Source organism: Podarcis pityusensis (genome assembly GCF_964106645.2).
Source record: "Podarcis pityusensis genome assembly, chromosome: 4".
Classification (NCBI taxonomy): Eukaryota; Metazoa; Chordata; class Lepidosauria; order Squamata; family Lacertidae; genus Podarcis; species Podarcis pityusensis.
The window spans coordinates 95,763,058-95,782,247 of NC_138027.1; the positions used below are offsets into that span (position 1 = coordinate 95,763,058).

Sequence of the window (19,190 nt, forward strand, 5' to 3'; positions counted from 1 at the left end):
TGGGAATTTCAGTATTACTACTTTCTTTTATTTTATCTCTCTTCTTAAAAGAATGACAGTCCAGAGAGCTTCCTTAACAGTTTCCTTGTTTAACTAGCTTCCTTGATAGGCTGTATTCCATGACTTACTTGAAAATCTCAACTAAACTTTATTCCTGAAGTTTTTTTTTTAAATAAAAAAATTTGTACAAATACTTGACATTGGGTCTATTAAGACTTCAGTTACTAGGGAGAAGTACTGTATCAACCTGGTAAGAGTTTTGGATGTGCATGTGGTAACTCTCACAATCCTCCCTGCGACTTGCACCCATAACACTCCAATAAACGCTGGTCAGGGACATAATATGTGCCATTAAATGTGATATAGATTTTTATCCTTGAAAAGGTGGGAAGGGGAAAGAGAGCATCTAAGACTTTTATTGATTTGAGATCTTTCCTTAGCAGTCCCAATCGTCGGGCAGAAAATACTAAATTGCAAGTAAGCCATTTACCCATGTTATGTTACAAAAACAGGGCAAATATGAAATGTTGAAAAACAAGACTTCAAATGCAGTACTTAAACTATTATTTACTTAAGAGTTGTACAAGTCTGTATCATTCCTAGGTATCTTGATTTCTGTACAAAAAAAAAAACTTTAGTGGCACATAGAAAGGAAGATATCTAGATCTCTTCAGAGGAAAGCTGTTCTAAAAACAAGGTTGCACTATGCAGATTCTGAGATAAAAGCAATGTGCTGTAGTTTATTGATGCTGTGTTGAAGGCGAACATTATTGTTGAAAGGTTTATCTTTTAGACTTAACAACATAAAATATTGGTGAGAAATTGAAGGCTAGGAGCACTTCTTTGCAGATTGGGTTTGTAAAGAATGTATACTGACACCTTAAAAGTGTCTGGCAAATACTAACATTGAATGAGTAGGAATGACAGTTCCATACTGGAAGTTTTCTATTGTGATTGATGCATGCACATTCTTTAAAAGTGACGGAGAAGATTATATGTTAGAAAAACATGGAATCCTAACGCTTACACAAATAAATGCATTCATTTTAAATACTCATTGCAGTCACCACTTGCTTCTGACCTCCTAATTTCATTTTCATTGCTTTTTGCATAATTCATATATCACAACAATAATAAAAGTGTATGTTTCAAAGAGCACTATTTTGGGGCAATATTTTGATGTTGTTTTATGTGTGGAAAGTCTGCTGTATAACCTCTTGTTCCATTTTTTTGATTAAATCTCATCTAAAATTTGCACAACTTACTCCAACAAATGTTGTATTTTTAGATGTGTACAAAATTGATATATTTCATTGACCCATTTGAACAAAAAGGTCATCAGCCACCTTATTTGTGTAAGTACTGGATTTATTTACAAGAACAAAACAGCCCCACTTGTGAGTGGAAAATGCTTCTGGTGGGCAGGGGAGAGGGATTTCCCATTTTTTAATTTTCAGTTTCAACTAACTCTTTGTACCTTTTCAGTTCTGCTCTGAAGGGTCCCCTGAACTTCAAGAGCATTTTTTGGGGGGTGGGGTGGGGTGTAAGACCTCAGTGCCTGCATGGAATATTATGCATGGCTACAAGGATCTCATCCAAAATGGATGTGCTGGACAATTACTTTTTTTTTTTTTTTTGCAAACTAATCTGGCCACTTTTCCTTAAAAGAACATGTATTTAGAGAGAAATGATGTATGACCTGAACATGACCCCAGTTTTAACTAAATGAAGATTGAGTAAAACTTCCAAATTCCTTATTTTATGTGTTACTCATTTTGTGTGGGTTTTTTAAATGTATTTTTAAAAGCTTGTTAAAGTGTTTGGTACGTTTTCCCATCTGCTTAATGTCAGTCTTCAAAAATAAATGGGGAAATGGCTGATCTAAATAACAGCCTTTCTTCCAAATATATTAGACTAGTACAAAAACCCACCGCAAGGTACCAAGATCAACATATTTTAATGTGTGCATCCCTTATCCGTCTTAATGTGGAAAATACATTAATTTTATTTCTTTTTTAAAATAATTTTTTTTAGAGTACTCTGTGTTTCACATGTTGGTGTATTTTGTTACTATGGTTTTGGGCACTTGGCATTTGGGTGCTTTCCAAAGTTTTCTGAGTACTGATAGCTACGTTTTAAACCTTTCCAGTTGCAAATAGGTGGCTGAGTGTCCACACTCAATCTTTTTCCTCGTTCCGCCTCCCCATGTCCCCCCCAGAAAAAGAAAACAAATCTTCACAAAGTGGCAGACTGTCTTTCATAAAACAAATCTGGCTTTTGATAGGACTTGTATTCTCATTCAGACAGGAGAATGGGAATTGCACAAAACGTGTTAAGCTCTATATAAAAGAATCTTTCTATTCAGTGAATGGCATGACACACTACATCATTTAGAACTGTCAGTATAAGCTGTTTGTCTCCAACAGATTGTTTCCCCCCTGGTGAACAGTGGGCTCAGCTGGCTTCATTTTAAGAGTACCTTTTTGTGAAAAGAAATGATTGTTGTTTGCAAGGATGCAGGGGGGAAAAATAAAATTAAGCAAATGTTCTATTCGTCTCTTAATTTCTTCTGCTGCTGTCTTAATGCTCCAGTTCTCTGTTGATATGTGTCTATCTTAAACTTTACATAGAATATCTTTAATGCTAGCCAAGGAGTCAGGGATTTGGACTTGTTTTCATGGACTTCCAAACCTTTTCCCCCTCAGGTGAGTTTTCTTAACTGTCAGGATCTCAGTCTCTTGTGTACAAGTATTTTGGGCATTGTGGAGTATGAGCCATCTGAACATTCAAATTGGTGGTTTTCAGGCTTTCAAGGATACTATTTCCACATTGGCATCTGCTGAGCAATTGCTTCGCGCTGCTGGAGACTCTGACGTGTTCTAGTGCTCATGCTCAGCATGCGTTGGTACTTACCAGTCCTGTTAGATCCCACCATCGATCTGCAGGAATTGAGGGCACCTACCTAGAACACATGCCGCACTTTCCTGTAGCTGCGCACAGCAGCAGAAAGCTGGTAGTGACTGGCAAGGTTGCCTACCATTACTATTCTCCTGGAAGAATTGGTTAACAAACTTCTGAATAACATCTTTGTTCGCCAAAATGCAGAGAATATGCAGCATTCATTCATTTAGGTCTCCATATTTAGCTGGTAATATCAATTTACATTCTGCAGAAGAAGGCTCATATGTGATGCTGTATAGCTTGGTATTGAATGTCTCCAACAGTTGCATAAATACCCTCTATCCCCCCTTCTTTCTTGCACTCTCCTGCATGAATACTTTTACTTGGCCATAGTCTTGTGTGTTAGTCCTGTGTTTGTATCATCTTTCTTAACCATGGTTGAAGAATCGCTCCAAATGTTCACGTTGCAAATGTGTGCCTTTTATTTTTATATATGTACTCATATTGTTTATTCTTCGTGTTCAGTAGTAATATAGAGAGTACTGCAAGTTCCGTTCTTGTCTTATATGGAAAACTATAGCTTAACACGTGCTCTGTTAAGTGTTTTAGGATGAGACCTTAGTTATTTCAGGTCTAACAAAGAGGTGGGCTTAGTTGAAAAGTACAAAGGCATTATTAACAGGATTTTTTTTTTTTTTTTGGTTTTTTGTTCTAAAATTTTCAGGAGTCTAGATCTAACACAGATGACTTTTTCAAAGACCTAAACTCACACTGCCCTCAGGAAGCGGTAATGCAGGAACCAGATATGCCGTTCATTCGTGGTGGGCCTGGAGTATATAAGGTAGTGAAGACTGGCCCCTCAGGTCACAACGTCAGAAGCTGTCCCAACCTTAGAGGTATCCCCATTGGAATGTTAGTTCTGGGAAACAAAGTCAAGGCAGTGGGCGAGGTATGGATCCTTGTAGCTTCAGTTCTTATCTTCATAGATACTGGTTTATAATAGTAGCAATCGTAAGAAAAGCAGCTATCCTACGCAAGGTTTGCTTTTCCACCCTTGGTTGCTAACTGTTAACTTCCTAAAGGTTGTTTATGGTGTAAACTGATGCAAACCACTTTTGCCTTTGTCATATATTTCATTATCGGGCATTGATTGAACTTGATTTTTCTTGTACGCTTGCTTAAAATGTGGGTTTATTAAAGGACTGTGTTTAATGCATATTTCAGAGTTTACCAATGAATTATTTTTGGGGATACAACAGAACTCGGTTATCTTATTTCTTGGTATTGATTCAACTGTTGCATGTGGTTGATCGTGCTTTGGTGCTCTCCTATTGCAATGGGCTTGAGGATGTAGTGTGTCATGCTATGATTTTTTCTCAAACAGCACACAGGACATGATAGCAACTTTGTGAATATTAAATACCTGGTGTCAATGCCAAGCTTTCTCTGCTTCATGTGTCAAATAAATAAATAAAAATTCGACCCTTGCATTCTATCGGGTATCAAATGCTATGTGTATCTGGACGCTTGTTTGGTGATCTGTTTATTCTTTTCTTCTGAATATAATCCAGTCTTAACACACTGAAGATACTAATCATCTTAAACCTTCTGTGAATACAAATGCTTTTTATTCTTCCTTATTCTTCTGCACTTAACTTGAAGAATGTCTGTTGCCTTTCCATGACAGAAAAGAGCCTCTTTTTCACATATGGAAACATTTTGCTGCATCTCATTGGTGGATAATTTGAAAAGTAAATTAAATGTGCCTCTCTCTCTATGTGTGTGTGTGTGTATGTACCAGGTGACTAATTCTGAAGGGACATGGGTGCAGATGGATAAGAACAGCATGGTAGAGTTCTGTGAAAGTGATGAAGGTGATGCGTGGTCCTTAGCTAGAGACAGAGGTGGAAACCAATATCTCCGGCATGAAGATGGCAAGTCTCCTTAATTTTTACAAAAAGATAGAAACTAAGCACACAAACAATAAAAAGCAGAGATGTAAATAATCTAAAAATTTAGCATAAAAAACCCAGAAAGAACAGAGGAGTGCACTGGTACCCAAAGTTCTTCATTTAACAGAGGTATGTGACCATATTCTTGTGCTAGTTTGAGCTGATCAGGTGAATCTTCCCAAGTTAAAGAGTCAGAACAGTATTTAAAATATTTGAAAAGAAATCCTAAACATTGTGAACAATTTAGAAGGCAAAATGTTTTACTAAGGTAGTCGAAAGCGATGCACGTTTATCATGGAATGACTTCTGACAGTTTATTGGAGTGAAATTGGGCTTAGGACCATGGAAGCCCTTTTCATGCATTAATTGTAAGGAAGTGGGTGGCCACTCATAGACAAGGCCAAACAGGATTGCACTCCTGACCCCACACAATGGGGATGGCTTTGGCATCCAAGCAGTGGGCACAGATGTCTGAGAAGGGGAAACCTGTGTCTGTAGAGTTGGAACCCTGATCACACAAGGTTCCAGCTCCACTATCAGCAAATTCCCATAGGATTCCCTTTCGCAGATGTGCACACCCAACACACGGATATTGCATGAGAGACCCTGCTGCCCCCTTCTGCACATGGACACTCGAGGGAGGGGGGCTATAGTCTAATCTTAATTTAGAGAAGACATGTTACTACTACCCTAGTTAGTGATTTATTAATTGAAACCTTTATTCCTGTGTACATATATTTTGGCCTTCATTCCCACTGTAGAGACATAAATTACATTCTGAAGCAGTCTTGTGTTTGTTTTGTTTCTTGCAATTACAGAGCAAGCTTTTATAGATCAGAATGGTCAGACTCCCCCACCAAGTCCTTTCTCACTGCAAACTTTCAATAAAGGGACAGGGTGCAGTAATGGACAAGGATTTGATTATGGCCTTGGAAATAACAAAGGTAAATTTTCTACTAATTATTTTCTTTCTATTGAGCGTGCTTTCCATTGTATTTGTAGCTCCAGTATATTTACTTAAAAAAACTGGGAGGCAATTCATCAGTGCAGGAGTTCTTCATTTATATGAGACTTTAATTATACTATATGGCTCAGAGTTATAAAACTGGCACTGCTTATTTGTTGTAGGATCAGGATTGAAATAATAATAAACGGAGCCTTTGTTGAACAAGATGGGCTTGAGTTATAATAATTGTACGTTGTAGTGAAAACTGCTAGTTTTGATGAACTGTTTGGAGATCGCGAACATGTATTAAAAATGCTTGCTTCTATAAAATTAGCACCACACTCGAAGCATTCTGTTCAGAGCAAATACTTTTGAAGAAACCACAGTATTGATTGACTTTTACAGTTTGATCGGTGTCGCATTCCATGTCACAACTGTAGTTTTCCCTGTAAAAAGTAAAGCTCTTCGTTGACAGACCCTCCTTATTCCAGAAAACACTGCACAAAAACCTGAACAGGAAAACCAGTGGTGTCTGATGTACCAGCACTTGGAATCAGATTGAGTCCTTGTACTGACATGAAAGTTGTATAGTTAGGTTCTAAATCAAAATTCTATACAGTACTGTAACACTATATATGAAATTGTTTTTGTTTTGCTAGTTTAGCACCTTTAAATTAAGCATTTAAGTGTAATGTGAAAAGTACATCATTGTGGCAATTGTAGAATGTATTGCAAGTAGAAATGTATTGCAACCCCAAACTTTTCTATGTTAGTAGCTCTCGATATGGATATTTCTTGTGTCGTTTTAGTATTCCTACAGCAGATAAATGAGGTCAGACTAGTACATCTAGTGTAAAAGAGAGCAGTATACAACTTTAGAACATAGAATTTTAAAATTAAGAAATGTTTTAAAATAGACATGCCCATAGAAGAGCAAAAGTTTCAGCTTGGAATTTTCTTTTCTGAGAGTAATGCATGGTCCAGCAAAACGTGAGCACCTATAAATTTTAATTTTATTCCAGTGGGAAAGATGTGCTTAACATTGACTGGATCGTTCCCTACATTTTGAGTGTAATAGTTATCCTCAAGTGAACATTATGTTATCCAGGTGTTGCTTCAAGTTCAGTGTTGCATTCTTGAGGAGAAGTCGTGAACCATGGACTTCCTTGAACATAAGTTTCTTTCTATTAAAAAACACACACAGTTTGTGTTCATTTTTGTTGGTTGCGATATGAATAAATGTCACGTATTCATTAATCCATTTTTCCTGGAAACCCCTTTTTACGTTTTCCTGAATTAACCTATAGCGTGTTTGGATTGCAGTCTGATTATTGTTGCATGCCTTACTGTTTTGATGTCTTCTTCTTGTCTCATTCTCCTTGTGTATTTGCAGTAGTTCAGTGCAAAGAGCAGTGCACCCTTTCAGCTGGCATACCCTTAGGTCTCCATGCAAGTAAATTTACCTAAAAATAATTGGAGCAGCATATTAGTTAGAGCATTTGAGCTAGTGCCTTGCAGTCATCTCTGCCAATACATCACAAGGAACACTACAGGAAAGTTTCTATGAATTTTTCCCTGGGTGAAGCACCTACAAAGGCATATAATTATAATCATATCACTGACGTAGCTGACAAAAAGCAACTTGCAGAGACATAACTTCAGGAGCATTAAAGTGCTTTGTCTCATTTGGTGCTCATGACAGATTTGCTGCTTTCATGTTTTTCCTGAGTTTTGCTGATTTGGTTGCAACCTATTTCTAGCCTGTTTTCTGTCAGCCTTGTTGTGGAAAGACACAAAATCACTGAACTAATTCCTTACTACAGTAAGATGATGGGACCTAGGAAGTTGTATTATTAGATCACACATGAGAATTCAGGCTTTTAAAAACGATTTTGATAGATGCTTTATGGCCTAAAGTAGCCTTCTCCAACTTGGTGCCCGCCAAGAGTTTGGTCTACAAATGTAATCGTCCTCAATAATTTACCACAATGGTTCCCAATTAGGGGACCCCTGGGGGTCTGTGGGACATGCCCAGGGGGTCTGCAGCACCATCCCCTGCCAGGGACTCACTTACCTTGTTATTTGCACAGCTCACTATAGCTGGGGGTGGGTGGGAGCACTTTAACAGAGCCCCCAACCAGCCACCAGCTTGCACGAGCCAGCAGCAGGCCCCTGAAGGCTCTGTTAACTGCTCTACTGAGGGGAATGGCAACTGCATATTGCTCAGTGGAGCAGTTTTATGGAGCCCCCGCACCGCCACTGGCTTGTGTGAGCCGTTGGCAGGGCATAGGCTCTGTAAAACTGGTTGGCTGAGGCAAGGGCAGCCATGTGCTCCTCAGCCGAGCAGTTTGAAGAAGCGGAGGGAGGAGCAAGCTGTATCGGTGCCTTGCCAATGCAGCTGGTTTCTCTCTCTGCTGGTATGAGGGCAGAGTGGGATGGCACCTTTATTGCTGGTGAAACCACCGCTGCTCCTGAGTCCCTCTGGTACCAGCACCAGCTGGAGGGAGTCAAGTGCGGTGGTGGTTTCACTCGCGATATACTGCCGAGTGAAGCTGCCATCGCAGTCTGTCCCTCATACTGGTCCTGGACCATGTATCAATACATCACCCAGTCCTATTTGGTGCAAAATGTAGCCTGTGTGGGTTTTTTGTTTGTTTGTTCTTTTTCCGTGGGAAGCTATGTGGCTACATTTTGGAGTGGGAAGAAACAGATGTACGGTAGAATCCGAAAAAATTCAAAAGTTGGTTGTTCCTATTGGGTAATCAGCAAGAATAAAAACCTCACTCCAAATAAGTACTGTATTTAACTAATTAATCTCTTTAAGCCAGGGGTGAAACTTGGGTACAGGAGGACTAAACAGTAAATAATAATAATAATAATAATAATAATAATAATAATAAAAAATTACTATTATCAACATTACAAAATTCCAGCTGTTTTCTACTCAGTCTTCACCAATCCTTTATCAAGCCCTGACTAAGCCTTCACCTATGTCTTGAAGGTGCAAGATTCCTCAGTTAACAGAACCATATGATGCAAGGTTTTGCTAAGATGTACTATATCAGATTAAAAGTAAGAAATGGCATGTTTGAATATAAAAAGCATTCTGCATATAGAACACTTGCTAATTAGGAACACAGTTGCCTTTTTAAATTCAGTTGTAGTGGAGCAATGGAGACAAGTTTTTCCTACTGTCTGGGGATAGGCAATTTGTGGTTATTTCACAGAGTTTATGGTCTTTTTTTAAGGATACCTAAAACCCTTTGCTCATTAGGGGCCACTCCACATTTTATCAAAAAATTGCTTTGCACAGGTGACTACCATAGAGTAATCAAAATTTTCAAAAGTAGAGGGGTCCATGTTTTGGCTTTTGAAAAATAAGGGGGTGGTGGTCCGCAATAATTAGTTAATTGGGAACCACTGGTTTACCATGTTGGCTAGGGCTAATGGGGATTGTACTCCAAAACATTTGAAGGGCACCACATTAGAAAAGGCTTCTTTATAGCATTATTCAGACACTTTGTTAAAGATTGTAAGTTTCAATAAGCTTAAATCCTCACTGAAGCTGAAGAGAGGAAAAGAGGCATTTTTCTATAGGTGGCTAAAGGGCATTTTTTCACTTCCAGATAGCAGCACAAGATTGGCTAAGCGTCTGTGGTGTGTCCTGTCCTCTGCTTTCTGGTCAGAGCTCCAGTCTGCTTCCTTTGCCTTCATTCTCTCCTCCCCTTCCCCCTTAATCTTGATCAAGCACCTGGGAAATATGGTACATTATTATTGGAAGGAGAACAAGGCAAGAAGTAGTAAGTTGTTCTTCCACAGGTAGGGAAGAAGTCAGCAGCCTTGAGGGGCTTCATGCTGGAAAACTGCTCTGCTTCCCTTCCTCCCTATTGGACAGGAGTAGTAATGCATATGGTAGGGAAAAGCAGATAGATGAGGGTGATTTAGAGCACCCATCAACTCACTGCCCAAGGCATGAATGGGAAAGCTGTGGTTTTAATTTTCCTAGGCTTCCTCCTTCTGTCTTCCTCTTCACTTTTACTTCCTGCCTTCGCCCTTTGCAGAGATGTTCTCCTAACCTGCTTCATTCTGCAATGTGCTTAGGTTTTCTGCCTGCCTGCCTGCCTTCTCTTAGTATTTCTTGTTTCCATTCATCCTTCTGTTTTCCTCCCAGATAAAGAAAAGGCAAATATTTCCATTGTTTATTCCCCATGTCCTTGCCCATTCTCCTTGCTGTTGCAATGGCCCTGACAGACAGGAACAAAGGCAACCAACCAACTCTCTCAACCAGAGCACCGCAAATCTGTAATATGGGTACAAAGGGAAATATAAGTCAGGCATTTCCTACATCACTCAGAAAGCTTCATCTGTGAAGCATGTGAACCCAGTGATACAGCCTGCCACCCCAGAGGCCATTCAATCTTGCCCCACAACTCCCAGTCTTAGTTGGCTAGAGGACTTAGACCATGAGGAAGAAACCAGCTTAGCATCCCAATGGGGGATGGGGGGACGGGGACGGTAGGCAATAATATTTGGCAAAATCTTAAAGAAGAAAGCAGAATCATTCTGTCAAAACTATTGTATTAAACACACAGCCCATTTGCTTCATTTTATCCCACCTCCATGAGGAAAAAGGCTGGGGCTCGCATAGTAGCATGTAGTACGTTGACCTACGAGTCACAGCACTTAATAATAATAGTAATATTTTATTTATATCCCTCCCTCCCCAGCCAAAGCCGGGCTCAGAGTGGCTAACAAGAGTAAAATAATACAGCATTCTAAAATCAATTCATTATAAAATCAGTTCAAATCAAATTGATGGCAACTATTGGGCTAGAGTTCTGTGAAGAATGACCAAATGCTGTGCCTTGGCCAAAGGCCTGGTGGAACAGCTCTGTCTTGCAGGCCCTACGGAAAGATGTCAAGTCCTGCAGGGCCCTAGTCTCTTGTGACAGAGCGTTCCACCAGATCGGAGCCACAGCCGAAAAAGCCCTGGCTCTGGTTGAGGCCAGCCTAACCTCTCTGTGGCCCGGGACCTCCAAGATGTTATTTTGGAGGCTGTAAGGTCCTCCGTGGGACATACCAGGCGAGGCGGTCCCGTAGGTACAAGGGTCCTATGCCGTATAGGGCTTTAAAGGTTAAAACCAGCACCTTAAACCTGATCCTGTACTCCACCAGGAGCCAGTGCAGCTGGTATAGCACTGGGTGAATGTGATCCCATGGTGAGGACCCCATAAGGAGTCTCGCCGTGGCATTCTGTACCCGCTGGAACTTAGGTTCACCACAACACACACTCCCTAAGAGCCATGGCTCTCTTTCAACAAAAGCATCACAGAAATTTGCACAGAGAGCAGCCATTTGCAGAGCACTCAGTTTATATATTAGCTATTGCAAGCTGGACTTCCATGCCTCGGCAGAGGCAGCTTTTGGCAGGCGAGTTGCAAAATGTGTTACCACCATCATGAATGGCCCTATTCTAGGCAGATACAGCTCTGGTGTGTCCTGTAAGTGTAATGCTATGCTTGAGAATGGACCATTGGGCGCTCACTGCAAGTGGGCTGTCTTTAGCAGACAAGCAAGCATGTTACAACCACACCCCATAGGCAATCCACTCACCATAAGCTTTGCTAGTCACATGAATCACATTTTCACAACCAACTTCTCCATCATCCTCCAAAAGGTTCCCTCTTCCTCTGTAGGTAGGCAGGTGGAGAGATAGTGTCTCAGATTCATGGAAAGCAAATCCGAAAGAGCTTAGTAATGAATGAAAACTAAAGGGGAAGGAGGAAGCCTATGCAAATCAAAGACACAAGTTTCCTGCCTTGGGAAAATAGGGCATGCTTTATTCTGTTAGTGGCTGGCTCACTTTGCTGCCAGGAAAGGCCATTTACAATAAGTGCCCAAAGTTCCATTCTATTCCACTGTTATTCTATTGTTCTTCCAGGTTGCTGTGGTTACCCACTTCGTTGTATTGTACTAAGGACCAAGGGGTGCTGTCTTTGCCAAGCTCAGCTGGCAAAGGGTAGGAGATGCCCTACTACCAATGAAGTCAGAACTGACCCTGTCTTCTGTCAAGAGGGATGTTATTTATTTACAGCATTTGTGTCTCGCCTCTCCTTTAAAAAAAGCAGCTTGACACAGCAGTTAACAATAGGTTAATCATAAAATTACTGAAAACACAAAATAAAAAAGATAGGTCATTAAAACAGTTAAATATTGCCCAGCATGTAAACAATTAAGTGCAAATCAAAAGTAAAACACGGGAGTAGAACCATTTATATTCCCAAGCCCCTTCCAAACAAGAAAGTTTAAGACACCCAGTGAGAAAGATTCATTTCTGGGAAAGCAAAGACTGCCCTATGGCTACTTCCAAGAACTGAAATGAATATTAAATTTAAAAAGTCCTTTTCAAATACCTTGGGTTACAAACACCTCAGGTTACAAACACTTCGGGTTACAGACTCCGCTAACTTGTAAGTAGTACCTTGGGTTAAGAACTTTGCCCCAGGATGAGAATAGAAATCGCACGGCGACGGCAGCAGGAGGCCCTATTAGCTAAAGTGGTACCTGAGGTTAAGAACAGACCTCTGGAACGAATTAAGTTTGTAACCAGAGGTACCACTGTATTCAGACTCAATGATTATGCCTAGATCTTTCTACAAAAAAATTAGTTTTTGTTGACATTAGTAAAACAAAGCAGATTTAAAAAAAATCCCATTTAGTTATGGACCAATATATTATGTATTTTAAAGACATTGCAATTTACTTTCACGGTGTTGTGCACTTAAACATTGGTGCATGTAATAACAAATAGTATGTTTAAGTACAATTTCATGAGAAATAAGGCATGAACATCATTTGAAAACTAATACTGCTTTAAAAAATCCTAGTTGAACTTACTGTCTAGCTGTGGTGCTTTATTACGAAATATACATAATGATCACATGCAGTCCTTGCCCTTAAAGCTTGTTTCCTTGAAGGCAGGCTGCCTGTGAGTCCATAGTTATAGCAATTTTTTTTTTTTTTGCTGTTACCTTATTCCCAATTATAGACTCTCTTGTTCCCAGTCCAGTCATCTGAGAGTTCATGTCATCATTAATTTTGCTTTAATTTTCAAAACAAGCAGATCAGAACACTGGAGGAAAATGTTTTCTGAATCACTTGCGCAACTATTCATACCCCTTGCAAAAATATTGGGTTGAACACTCCATGGTTCTACCACACATTGCTTGGTAATTTCTGTGTCTTGTTCCAGAGTAATACCTAGCTACAAGATCACAGACAAGTGCAGGCTTTATCAGTTCTGAACTTTCAAAGAGACTTCATTCAGCACTTTTTGGAAAATAACAGGTTGTAGTTTTGACTGTTTTGCCTACTACAGGTGACCAACTGAGTGCCATACTGAATTCCATTCAGTCACGGCCTAGTCTCCCAGCTCCTTCCATCTTTGATCAAGCTGCAAAACCTCCCTCTTCCCTAGTCCACAGCCCATTTGTGTTTGGACAATCCCTTTCCTTCCAGCAACCTCAGCCACAGCTTCAGAGTAAGTCTGTCAGCCTTTCCTGCCTCATCAGCCCATTTCTGAAGCTTTACCATTGCTTGCATAACAATCTTAGTTGCTTTCTAGCTATTGATCATCCATCAATGCACCTTCTGATTCTCCCGACCCCTATTTTATTTTGGCTTTCCATGACTTTGAAGCAAACATCAGCCTTCCCATAGTAATTAGAGACTACTGCACTGACCTTTTGCATATTTTCTGTAGTGTTGAAAAATATATTTAATTTTTTTTTTTTTAACTAAATCCTTTGGGATTTCAATTAAATTACAGGGTTTCAAATACTCTTCCAGTAACACTTTAAAATATCTCTTGGGACTCCTTGAGCACACAAGCCTTATGCAGATAAATCCATTCATTTCTATATCAGGGCCTTGTCGTAAATTTTAGTATTTTATGCTAAAGCTGATGCTGATCACTGAAGGTCCCACCCTTCATAAATGACGTGCTGATAAGTTTCACCACTAACAATTCTGGAAGATAAGACCATTATTTTTTCCCATTAAGTTGAAGGTGGTTGTAGTATCACATAGTAGTAGCAATATAGTTTTGGTGTCACAGCTCATTTAGCTAACATCAAGTTGTTTCAGTAGACATATCTTAGAATCTTAAGAGTTGGAAGGGACCCCGAGGGTCATCTAGTCCAGCCACCTGCAATGCAGGAATCTCAGCTAAAGCATCCATGACAGATGGCCATCCAACTTCTGCTTAAAAACTTCCAAGGAAGGAGAGTCCGCAACCTCCTGAGACTGTTCTACTGCCGAACAAATCTTATTGTCAGAAAGTTCTTCCTGATGTTTCGTCGGGATCTCTTGTAACGTGAAGCCGTTGGTTCAAATCAAATCTTCTGAGTTCATATAATGTCCCAGCTGCTGTTTCCAGTTAATTTTTCTTTGCAGCTAGAGAAGAACAATAATCTGCTGCTTTAGTTTATGTGTGTTTTCAAAGAACTATTTGTCTACTCTTGAGAAGTGGTTGTGTGAGTTGATACCTTCTTCCCATCAATTGGGAGCACCAGAAGAAACTGACTTGTGAATCAGAGTAAGAAACACCTTAGAACTGAAGGCCTCTCTTCAGCTTGCCCTATGATGTAGGCCTTGGGAATTATAGATTACTTTTAAAATGCCAACATAGATTTGTGAGCATTTTTCCTCTCTTCATGCACCTGCATCTATAGTTGATCTTGAGATATCTGGAGGTATCGTAGATGCCAAGCTTACAGAGGCCAAGAATCTGTAGAAATTGGTACCATTGAATTATCTGCTTTGGGAGAGTAATCCAGAAGCAGCCTCCTTTTCTGTTCTCTGGTTATCAAGACCTTTAAATGTATCAACACACAGGTAGCAGTGGGCCTAGACCTTTTTCAGAATGGCCCTGTATTCATTCATTCATTCATTCATTCATTCACTATTTAAGAACCTTGGAGAGCCCATCCAGCACAACAGCATGGAGAAGAACTTCAGGACTCGGAATCATTTTCAGAAAGTGACAATGAGAGGGAGAGAAGCCACAAGGAGTGTTGATTCCTCCTTGACTTCATCCAAATGCATGAGGTGGTGGTGGTGTTGAGGTATCTAGCACTCAAGTTCTTCTGATTTTTCTGTAGAAGGGGAAGGAAGCCTCAACTAGGATGTATTACTTCATATGATGTAGAGACAATGGCTAGCACCTTCTGGAGTCCATCTTATGACTACCAAGGCCTATGCTTGGTAGATATATTTGGAGGTAAGATGAGTAGCAAGGCAAGGAAGCTGCTTTATCACAAGCACCTCACCTGCTTCATTCCACACTACTGTTTTCATATGGGAGATTCTAGCATCCATTGTGGCCATCACCCAAGTGAGGAAATTTCCTCTCATAAATACGTGCTTCTCTATTGCATTGGCATACCAAGATCTATATGAGGCAAGACTATCAGTATTTCACTTGCCATTGGGATTTATTCATGGTGCTAAGACCCTCTACTAAGGTTCTCTTGGTCTTAAATATTACTGTTGCCTTGTTACTCCCATTCTTTACATAGTTGTTTTCATCTCTTTCATCTTTCTCACATAGCAGAGTTCTATGGCTCTTTTTGAGGATAAGCTTAAAAATTTGTAGAATATGGACGGCTTCAAAAGAAGATTAGGCAGATTCCTGGAAGACAAAGCTGCTAGCCACTATGTCTATGTTCTGCCTCCACTGTTGGAGACTGTATGCTCATTTGCAAGGAATCACAAGTGGGGAGAGTGCTGTTGTGCTTAGGTCCAGCTTTCTAGCTTCCCAAAAACACATGGCTGGCCGCTGAGAGAGCAGGATGCTGAACTGGATGGACCATTTTCAGAAGAAAATGTCCAGTGCCTCCCACTTCAAACCCACTTAAGCAGATAATGCATTGGATACTTTTATCTTGTTGATCCTCAGATTTCTGTCTTATTTAGAAACCTGAAGAAAATGTAAATGGTATTTTGTAACTGGAATAATAGTTCATCTTCTGCTCGATCTTTGGCTTTTTGACTTGAGGATCATATTTTTTGCATGAAACAAGACACTCCCTTATAGTCTTCATAAAATGTCTACTGTAATAGTGGTGACTTGTCTAATAGCTTTCCAAAGGATCTCAGTCAAGTCAAACTCAAGGGGCTCATTTGAGACTGAAGTGCAGAGTACTATGTTCAGTTCTGGCAAAAAGTCAAAATTCCCGGGACACCTTGTGCATGAGCTTCCAAAAATGAGAGCCTATTATCAGCACACATCTAACGTAGGATCTTTGCTTTAGTTCCTCTGCTGTGGTCCTGAATAAATGTCTTCCTCTGAAACCTGTATTTGCGTTGGGAGGAATTCCCAAGTAAGGGTCCCCCCCCGCTTCAAAATAAGTAACAACTTCAGAAGAAGAATATTCCTCAGGACAGCAGTAGTGGAGGAAAGAGAGTCTCCCTTCCATGCTTGCTTTGATCCTCTTCATTATCACCCCACCCAGCAGATGTAATTTGATCAGCACCTGAGAAACGAAAGGCAGATTTAACATCTCATCTTAAGCTGAGTTTGGCCCTCAGTTGATGAGGGTGGAGCATTCAATAAAACAACCTGCTTATGTGATAACGTAGAGCACAATACCATTTTTACATTTTGTGACATTAATGTTTCTTGGCCAATTAAAGTGCAGTCCTTTGCATGTTTACTGGGAAGTAAGATAACACTCTGCTCACTCAGGCTTACTCTCTGCTCCTATTTTAGACTTATTTATTCCCTACAACATGTGTACCGTTAACCCCTGCAAATGTGTGTTATATGAGAAATCGTAACAGATTTACAACTGATTTTTTAAAAATTTATCATGACTCTGATCCAGAGAGGTTTATCGCATGCACACATGGGCCAACAGCCAACACATGAGTCCAAGGAAGCATTAAACTTGTTCACAGCAATCCCCTATGCAGCATGGCAAACTGGTTTTGAAACAGTGTTTGATATGGGGGTTTGATATGGGGATCATAACCATAAAACTAGGATAGCACCATCAACAGACAAAAAATGGGGCGTGTGGGACAGATGCTAGAAATGTACTTAACCGTAGTAATGAATTTGGAAATTTTCTTCCTCAAGCACAATGTAATTACATTAATAGGCTAAAGGATAAAAATGCTATAAGCACTTACAAACTCATATTACACAGATAAAAATAGTCATGTTTCCTTTTTGGAAAATGTGCCATGAAAATTAAAGTGTAATGGCATCTATATTGATAAAATTATGGTTAACCAAATTAAAAATAGGTTCTAAAAAAGAAACAACCCCCAGAAACAGACTTCCATGTTAGTGAAAAAAGCCTGGTTCGTAAGATGCAAAATATAACCGTACACATCTTTTTTGAGCAGAGGCCATCCCAAGAATAACATTATATTAGCAAAAGGCAAAATCTTGAGGCTGGACAGAAACATTCTTTATGAAATACCCAAAGTTCCAAAAAGTATCAAAAATAGAATAAACACGTTGAAACTATACTCAAGTACATTTCTAGCACCTGGAATTCTTTTGGTTCCAGTCGTAGTCTTGGGTCCTTATAGCAGACTTTTTAGATCTGCTTTTGTTTATAGTAAAGCAGAAGTTTGAAAAGTTCCACTTTCCTGAATGCAATATTTTCCCTTCTGAGCAGACAATTTGCCCCCAAAATAGCATGCCTTGGGGTGGGGTGGGGTGGCGACCCTTCTTAGAGCACAAAAGGTTCTAGGTAAAGCAGGCCTCCTTTAGAAAAGAAGAACCCCATAAGCCTAGAATGAGAATAGTGTGTTGAAAATAAATGATTTTTAATAAGGCAAAACGAAAAGATTTCATCATTTATTACTCAAGTGTTTGGTTAACCTGAAAGCTGTTGCTGTAGAAAAAAATTGGGGTTGGCTTTTACTGCCCAACTCTCCATTAAGGGATTCAGTGTCCCCTAAGTATATTATCAGTCAAAGAAAATGGGGTGGAGGCAGGATTCAGTGAAAGAAAGGAAGATTTTTATTTCCTATTGCAACAGTGTCCCCTGCCCCTTTGCAAGGAGGTGAGGACCAAGTATAAAGTGTGCAATAACCAACACCATTTTTTCCCCTGTAGCACTATAGATTGGTGTGAATTTATCTATTGCACAAGCTATTGGCCTTGTCTGCATGTCACATTAAACCATAGTTTAAACCAAACTGTGGTTCAATGTGAATTAGCAGCATTCTAGTGCATGCTAAAAAACAAGCCAGAGTCTGATTTTGTCATGTTATCTAAACCTGAGCTTGTGGCTTGTTTCTCTTCAAGCAAAACATGAATGGAAACTAGTGTTTGTTCTTGGATTACCACTCATTGTTTGGTGGGAAACAAACCATGATAGTGGGTTCAGACAACATACAGCATGATGCCAGGGTTCACATTAATCCATACCTTGTTTTAGACCGCATTTTAATGTGACATGTTAACTGGGCCATTGTCAGCAAAATACTTTGTCTTTTAGTTCAATTAGTGTTATGCTATATGACTGAAATAGCAAAAGAGCTTTGGAAAAAGAACTCCCCTCCCCCTGTTCAAGAATAACAAATAATTCATGTTCTAAGGGTAGTTATTTCTTTCTGTGAAAGTTCAATTTTGTATGCAAATGCAAAGCCAGATAATGAAAAAATATGTTCACCTAAGCTTATGAAATAATACTCAGATCTGTCAAACAACATGTTTGGTTTCAGTTCACCCCTGCTCAATAACAACAGCAAAAGCAATCAATGAGCAGAACAAAGCAAAGCCATTCATTAGCTGCTGTTTCATTATTATTATAATTTAATCAACCATTTGCTTCCCATGAGAATTTGGGCTGAGGTTTTCCCTAATGTTGTCTTGAAAAATAACATTAATTTATTATTTTGGAGAAGAGTAACATCTTTATTTTTAATCCTTAAGCGTAAGCTAAAAATGAATTTGATTATGCTGCAGGAAAGTTGTGTCTCATCAGAACTGCTTGCTTTGCTTGTTTTATCTTTGCTATTTTCCCATTGAATCTATGCTGCTTCTGTGCCACTGTTTTCCACTATAGAAACTCCATCCTGCTGCCTTGCTTCTCGTGAGCGCATTTACAAAAGTAATGATGTAGCTGGCCCTGCTTCTGCTATTTCATCTCTCTCTCACAAGCTAAAGGGTGGGTATGCATGCCATTGTAGACAGGTTATTCATAACTGGTTGGAAATCCATAAGTAAATGTTTTCCTGCTGAGCACCCCATTTCATTCACTTGAAAAAGGTGCAATCATTTAATGACTTACTATAAATGTGTGGTACGCACTACTCAACATTCATAAACATGAGGTTCAGAAATCACTCCAGTAGCATTCGGAAAGACG

At 39.6% G+C, this 19,190-nt stretch overlaps 1 protein-coding gene and 1 long non-coding RNA gene across 7 annotated transcripts in view; one reads left to right on the forward strand and one right to left on the reverse strand.

The window, feature by feature from the left end:
• Positions 1-12,224, reverse strand: part of LOC308475870 — a 63,066-nt gene extending 50,842 nt beyond the window's left edge. For 2 of the 6 annotated variants that reach the window (XR_013985450.1, XR_013985451.1), the window contains exons 1-2: positions 11,413-12,224; positions 7,147-7,262 (exon numbers count right to left, since the gene is read on the reverse strand). This is a non-coding gene — a long non-coding RNA (uncharacterized lncRNA). The remainder of the gene's footprint in view (positions 1-7,146; positions 7,263-11,412) is intronic. The other 4 variants (XR_013985454.1, XR_013985455.1, XR_013985452.1 and 1 more) reach the window with 3 other exon arrangements.
• Positions 1-19,190, forward strand: part of MYCBP2 (MYC binding protein 2) — a 138,863-nt gene that overhangs the window by 86,998 nt on the left and 32,675 nt on the right. The window contains exons 53-55 of the mRNA XM_081003345.1: positions 3,626-3,850; positions 4,703-4,835; positions 5,672-5,797. Coding sequence (XP_080859471.1) covers positions 3,626-3,850; positions 4,703-4,835; positions 5,672-5,797 — 484 coding nt within the window. The remainder of the gene's footprint in view (positions 1-3,625; positions 3,851-4,702; positions 4,836-5,671; positions 5,798-19,190) is intronic.